This window comes from Volvox carteri (genome assembly GCF_000143455.1).
Source record: "Volvox carteri f. nagariensis unplaced genomic scaffold VOLCAscaffold_21, whole genome shotgun sequence".
Classification (NCBI taxonomy): Eukaryota; Viridiplantae; Chlorophyta; class Chlorophyceae; order Chlamydomonadales; family Volvocaceae; genus Volvox; species Volvox carteri.
Window position 1 is genome coordinate 139180 of NW_003307564.1, and position 7345 is coordinate 146524.

A 7345-nucleotide genomic window follows, 5' to 3' on the forward strand; every position below is an offset into this window, starting at 1 on the left:
TCTCACCGCCTCTTCGCCTGCTCCAGCATCGCCGATACCGCNGGATTTCACCACCCGCAGCCCGCATGGGCCTTCCGTCATTGCCCCAGCCTGGGTCATGACGGTCGCCCACAGCTGGGTGTTGGGGACGCGGTCAGACTCCCCGAGATTCAGCGCCTTCCGAGCGGCCCTAAGTGCCTCCTTACGGCGGCGGTGAGCCTCCTGGACGTCCTTTTCTGTGACGACGCTGTAAACTGCGAGCTGCCCCTCCGGACCAGCAGCGGCCACCTGGGGCATTGTTCCTGCCCCCGCGTTGCTGGGCTGCTTTCCTCGAGGCCCCACGTTCGGCCCCTCGTCCAACTGCTGCTGCTCCCCCTCTCCCTCTTCCTGGAGTTCTTCGCGCAGCAGTTGCTTCCAGCCTTCCATGCCGTACCGCCTGATATACCGCGCCGCGATCCGCCTCTCTTCACGCTCCGGGTCTCCCTGGCCCTGTCTTGAGTCCCGTGGTACTTCTTCCCCGGCAAATTCAGTCCGCGCCTCCGACGGCGGCCTCACTCGTACCGGTCCGTGCAACGGTAGCCGCGTCACCGCCACGCGCTTTGGGGATGGGGCCACGACTCCAAGTCCTCGCGTACGGAGCCGCTTACCCTTGCTTCGCCTATTCGCCTTCGCCGATGAAGCCGCTTTGCGGGCGTCGTCGCTGTCTGACGACTCTTCCTGTCCCTCCTCTGAGCCTTCTTTGTCCCTTTCCTGTACGCGGTTCCATTGCGTCGTGAAGGCATTCTCTGGGTCAAGGCTAACGGCCTCAGGCAACCCAACCTGGGTATTCGCTAAGCGAGGGCAACCACCCTTAGTGCTGGCCTTCCAGAAGCGGATCCATGCAGGCGGGTTCAAGGTAATCCAACCCTGCGCGGGAGCATGCCCCTGTGGCGGGCCTGCCGGGTGCTTGCGACAAAAGCTACGGGCCTAGGCAACTTCAGCCTGGGTGCTTCGCCGCGCGACAGCAAACCCGCTGGGGCTGGCCTTCCGGATGCATGCGACCAAACCTACCGGCCCAATGCAACTCAGCCTGGGTGCTTCGCCGCGCGACAGCATACCCGCTGGGGCTGGCCTTCCGGATGCATGCGACCAAAACCTGCCGGCCCAATGCAAATCAGCCTGGGTGCTTCGCTGCGCGACAGCATACCCGCTGGGCTGGCCTTCCGGATGCTTGCAACTAAACCTAACGTCCTAAGTGCGCCTCAGCCTGGGCGCTTCGCTGCGCGAAAGCATGCCCCCTGGGCTGGCCTTCCGGATAGAATGCAGCTCCACACGGTAGCTCGGCCCTTCGCGAGACCTCCTTCGGATGAACCGCATCGGCCCCCTCCGGGTAACTAGTTGGTCCGCCATTCTGACGTCCTCCTTCGTCTCGCTGTTGAATGATGTCCTCCAAGCCTTCTTGGACTCCGCCGCGCGATTCCTCGCGCTCTGCCATCACTTCGCTGTTACTGGCGACCGATATGCCAGCAACGTCGGATCGCCTTATCTACTTTCCTATTGAGCTGGGTCACGAATACAAAGTAAATCCCTATTTAAACAATTCAAACTCCCCAACAGACGACGTTCTGACTTGCGCTTGCTTGCATGGTTGACTGGCGAACTTGCGTTGTCTGGATTCAGCGCTTTGTTCCCAGCTAAACTTTGTAACGAACTACCGTATCAGTCCCTGTCCTCTGGCCCATTCTGGTCTGCGCCTTCCCGCGCCGCACTTGCCGTACTGCACTACAGGACGAGCACTTAATCAACATGCATAGCTTCTGACGTGCAGACACAATCGCCGGACATTCTACCAAAAAATGTTTCTCATCCTCAATAGCTCCATTGCTACAACACACAGCACACACGCGATGCTCCCTAGCCCTGTTGCGCTCACTGTTAACCGCGAAGTCGGAGACACACAAACGAAAACGGATTAGGGCACGATGATGCGCCGGGGGGTGGCAGTGTAGGCGTACATGAGTATGCATGTCGTACGCCGACTGGGCTATCGGCGTACGATAGATATGGTCATATCGACGAACGACAATCTTGCTATTAGTGGATACGTTCAAGCTTCATCTGTTAACCAATATCACTGACAATAAGGAATTGTATGTCGCGCTGAAGCATCCTCAAAAGTTTGCCCGCGCCGAGGTCCCGCCCGGAAACAGCTCCTTCCTAGATAATCACATAAGAATTACTGTCATTTACAACGTGTCAACATTCAATTTTACTAAACATATTTATCAATGACAGCAATTACCCAATGCATGCCGTACGTTAATTCAAGAGGGCATACCAAGATTTGTAAAATTTTTGAAACATATACTATTCCCTAAAATCCATTTTGGTACGTTGTGTAGGTTTAGGCTTCCAGCTCCCGGTTTTCTTAAACCACGCACAGCTGCATTCTGCAGAATAAACGTCGGAAGTCCCTAAAATACCCATACCTAAAAGCATCTTTATATATCCAGGGTCTGCTTAAATACATAAAGGCAAGCGAACGTGCTTGAAGGCAAACCTTTACAACAAGCAAGGATTAGCTAGACCTCGGAAGTCTAGCTAGTGTCCTAGACAGGCACAGTTCCTTCACTGCACTTTCATGTAGGCGCAGTCTGTGCCCACGGTGAAGCCCTGCTTATTTCCTCCGCCACAAACGTAAATCACTTCATCCGCGTTGGCCATTGGCAGGCTATTGTTGGGTGCAGGACCAACCACAGGAAAGGCCCCTTGGCGGGGTACCGACATACCCGGCAGCCCCTTGTCCCAGCTGTTCTTGGTCGGATTGTACCTGAATGTGATAAATGGTAAGTGCGAAAAAATGGCAGTAGCGGCAAGCAGGGGCTCACACATCAGGCGAATAGTACGGCTTAGATTGCCGCGGGCCCGGGAATGGAGCGGTAGGTATTGAATGTCACCGTGGAATATTCCGAAATCAGTGGCTCCGTGCGTAAATACGACAAGCGGCACCTCACTGTGTTTGTTGAGTCCTCAGTAGGGATAGGTATGCATGTAAAGAATAGAGATGTGCACGGTACGCAGGTTGTTATGCCACCGGAACCAGCTCTTAAGCTGTATTGAAAGGCTTTGTTTTATGTACAGCGGAATTCAAGCTGTCATCACATAGACAAATCATCTCCTATAGAGTAATCGTTTCATGGCCATGATTTGACCACGAAATTAATTTATTTACATAGTGGCAGGCGTATTGCTGCTGCTGCTGCTGCTGTGTCGCATGCACACGTACACACATACACGCACACGGTAGCCACCACCAGCTGCAGCTGTAGTCACCACCACCAGCTGGTGCTGTAGTTGCTGGCAGCTTCAAAACGCCTCCTAAGATGCTGGCAGAGCGCCTTCACGCACATATTTCTTAAAGGCGATATGTGTGCCGTACTATCTAGAGCTACCACACCGACCAGGCCATTAACCATGGCAGGTATCTCATGCGGGGGGACACGCGGGATCTGTATGTATATCTGTATCTGTAATAATGAGCGAGAAATTCTTTGCCACCTTATTACTTGACCTCTCCGTGTTTGCCCACCTGTCGATTCGGTCTAGCACTCCTAGGGGCGTGAGAGCAACCAATGGATTGGGGCAGTTTCCCATCCAGGTCTGGCCGCACCTGCGGATGGTAACATCACCAGTGGGGCGGGGTGGTAGATCATATGGACGTTTTAATGTGCACGCATGAGCCCATGACCGGGCAGCAGGTGTAAGCACCTGAAACTCCTCCAATGGTTTGCTGGTGCCTTTACCCTTCCCTCGAGCCTTGCGATGTTCTTGCTTGCAACGTGGCTTATGCTTGACGTACATACCTACATACCTACATAATACAACCGTGTATCCGGGGCCGAGATGTCACAATCCGAGCCGGCTTACTTGACCTCTCCGCCGACAATGTAGAAGCATTTGTTCAGGTAGACAGCGGTACCCGCTCCCCCCCGGCCGACTGGTGTGGCAGCAGGACCGCCAAGTTGTGTGCTGGATGTCCAGGTCTGTTAGTGCAGCAGCGGTCATCAGGACAAAAGCAGGGCCCTATCAAGCCAGAAGATAGATCGACAGACGGAAAGCCTTCGATGTGTCCTAATAAGGTAACGTGCTGCGTTTCTAAATATCGGCGAAATCAAACGCACCTATCCATGTGCACTCACATCAGTTTTTGGAGTGTAGATCTGCGTGACGTTAAGTGGGTTGCGACCGTTACCCGCCGTACTGTTGCGACCAGCAAAGGAGTACACGCGCTTGCCGTCTGTGGCCATGGAGGCGTGGTGTACGGCATGTTGCATGGGGGCCACGGAAGACCATTTGTTAAGCGGTACCTGGAACTTACTGCGTGTGGATGGGCAGGTGGGGCCAGCAGCACGCAGAGGCAGTCGGGCGGACGAGCGATTCACATAAAACAGCAGGCGTGGCTTGCTTGCACGCATCAAGTTATATCATACATACATACATACATACAGGTCAGGTTAAAGTCACACATTAACGGGTTGCCAGCGTGAATGAATGAACGAGCAAGCCAAATGCCGGTATTTCGCGCACGCACTCCAGTGTGTACCTACTGTACCTTTTTATTCGCACCATCTCTCTAGTCGGAAGTCCAGGCATGGACGTTACCCAAAAACCTTGTATGAAAATGCGCTAATCTGGGCGCCCCGATCAATAACGCATTATTAACAAAACAACATGGCTGGGAGCAGCAGTTAGGTGTCCTGCCGGTGGTGTGACCTTGTAGTAACTGCCGTATAGTACGGCATACACATCGTCTATAACTAAGCGCTAAGGCACGCTGTGACCATAGCTATTACAGATAAATACCCTCCCCCATTCCTTGTCTTGATATGTACGGCAGACCGACGATCCCCTAAGGTACGAGAGCAGCCCTGCATCCAGAAGAAGCCAACCCACTCACTCACCCGCATGCGGCAATGGGTGGGCCATCCTTGTCATTGCCGTTGTCGACACCGCCGCAGTAGTAGATGGTGCTTCCCACAGCAGTGGCGGCAGCCGCCGCCGCCTTGAAGGGCGGCGTGGGGCCCACGGTCCAGTTGTCGGTGATGGGGTCATAGATCTGCATGTTCTCTGCGGATAAGCACACGGGTGCACACTTCTCGGATAGTTATTGCAAACGGGGAAGTAGCTGTAGCACGTGGTACGGCACACATGACGTCTACAATTACATACGCGCTAAGGCGCTCCGCAAGCATATGCGTCTTGAGCGCGGCCAGCAGCTACTGCACTAGGGCGTACGACGCTCAGCGCGCGCACGCGCGTGGACGTATGGCTGATGCGAACAGGGGATATGAATCCACCTCGAATATTATTAGGCTTCGCGCTTGAATCGCAGCTACAACTCCCTACAGCATCCCCTGCCTAAAACAAACTTGCGAAGCTAAGTAGTCTACAAAACATGGATGTAGGATTATTTTGTACATACGTTTTTGTTGTTGTTGTTACATGGTCGTGGGTGCGTTCCCCGTACCTGCAAACCACTCTAGTACGAGCCGAGGGCTCAAGGGCTGCCAAATCGCCTACAAGCACCATCCTACCTCGCACTTCCAACGAAACAAGTGATGAAGTATACTAACGACCAAAGGGAACGATAGAGTTGCGATATGTAACACCCAAGCAGAGGAGGCACATGCGTATGCGAAAGAAATGATGTAGGGCGTGGCGGATCTTCAAGTAATAAATCTCTGTCAGGTTATTTATAAAAATACCCTACTACATTCCAGAATTCGAATTATCGCTTTTCTAGAATATTCTAATTGTATAGAACCCCTTATAATATTTAGATAGGTTCTTCATCAATTTAACAACTAAAAATCTACAACAACTTATAAGCAGAGCAGTAGATAGCTGGTGCCTGCTGCTGCTGGCTCGTTGGTAATAATAATCAGCTTTAACTAACCATAGCGAGCGAACCGACGATAGAACATTCGGGGCTACAAGTGTGGCTAGTTTTCTCTCATGCACACATGCACCTCCTCATGCATCTCACCCGTAGTTCCACCCCAAAATCCGCCAATGAGGTAGAGCTTGTTGCCGTACGTCGCTGCCGCCATGTGGTGCCCCACGAACGGACGCTGGGCCTTACTGTCGTACATCCGTACGTAGATGCAAAAACGGCGCCCAGAAAGGAACGGAAAAGGAAGTGGGAACGCCCCCCAACGTTTGCACACATTTAAATCCTCCAGGTAAGGCATGCGCTTACACCCGGCGGCGCTTACATATCGGAACAGGCTAGCAAAACTAACCTACCATGACGTCTGGAGATATCGTTATCGCCTTTTAATTGTCTCCCAATAGGGACGGTCCATATGTACATATCAGGGCGTGACCTACAGACTCTGTAGGTATATATAGTTTTTACAAACGTGCGTGCGTGCGTACTGCTGTGGTGGATAAACAAACGAACGAACGAACGCATCCATACGTACGTACGATTACAACTGTACCGTACTGCAGGCACCTACACGGTGAGTGAGCATGTCTTCTATGCGGGGTTGGGGAACAGGCTGCGAGAAGGAAATTTTCCTGCCCCTGCATGTCGCCCACACGGAAATTTTCCTGCCCCTGCATGTTCTTCCACATGACGACCCGGGTGACCTCATGCAAGTCGGCGAGGAGGAGGAAGTGAGAAATATAGTAGTAGTCCGCGGAAATGGGGATACGGAAATACCCCCTAGGTAAATGGGGCGACGGACAAGATGCAGGAGGCCTAATAATAGACCCCTTCGCATAGCGTCCCATAATGTAGCAGGTTTATTCACGCATTCGGCATTTACTCGTATCCATGCTGCGGCTAGAGTATGGGCCCAACATAGGTTAGATGTCATTTGTTTACAGGAGACACATCATATGGGAGATGGAGACCTGACAATTCTCACTAGAGAATTGCAATTCGCGGCTCAGAAAATAGGGATACCGGGATGGGATATAATAGCACAATCCCCCACGACCAATGCCCGGACGGCTGGAGTGTTAGTGCTAGTGCGCAAAGATCTTTATCGCGACTTTAAAATAATACAAACACCGGCACGACTACTTCCGGCTAACATTCCCCAAGGCCGTAGCGCGTCGGTTTCGTTCACGTGGTGTGGTCACCGTATTCATTTGATTAATTTGTACCTCATGACATCTAGTTACTCGATAGATCAGAGGAAGGCGTGTGTGCATTCTCTTGGCGATGTGGTAAATAGGATAGGACAGGATGATCATTTGCTTTGGGCTGGAGATTTTAATTTTGTCCATAATCCGATGCTAGATTCCACCACAGGAGAAGGGAGTAGACCCGCGGACTTATCCTTAGCCAAGGCTTCTCCGAATGCGCCCGGATAGG

The 7345-nt window shown here is 52.6% G+C and overlaps 1 protein-coding gene across 1 annotated transcript in view; it reads right to left on the reverse strand.

The window, feature by feature from the left end:
* VOLCADRAFT_104912 (uncharacterized protein) overlaps positions 1-6110 on the reverse strand; it is a gene marked incomplete at its 5' end in the record, with an annotated part of 16056 nt that extends 9946 nt beyond the window's left edge. The window contains 7 exons of the mRNA XM_002950980.1: positions 7-885; positions 2596-2788; positions 3548-3628; positions 3886-4001; positions 4158-4335; positions 4920-5085; positions 6005-6110. Coding sequence (XP_002951026.1) covers positions 7-885; positions 2596-2788; positions 3548-3628; positions 3886-4001; positions 4158-4335; positions 4920-5085; positions 6005-6110 — 1719 coding nt within the window. The remainder of the gene's footprint in view (positions 1-6; positions 886-2595; positions 2789-3547; positions 3629-3885; positions 4002-4157; positions 4336-4919; positions 5086-6004) is intronic.
* Positions 6111-7345: the final 1235 nt, after the last annotated feature.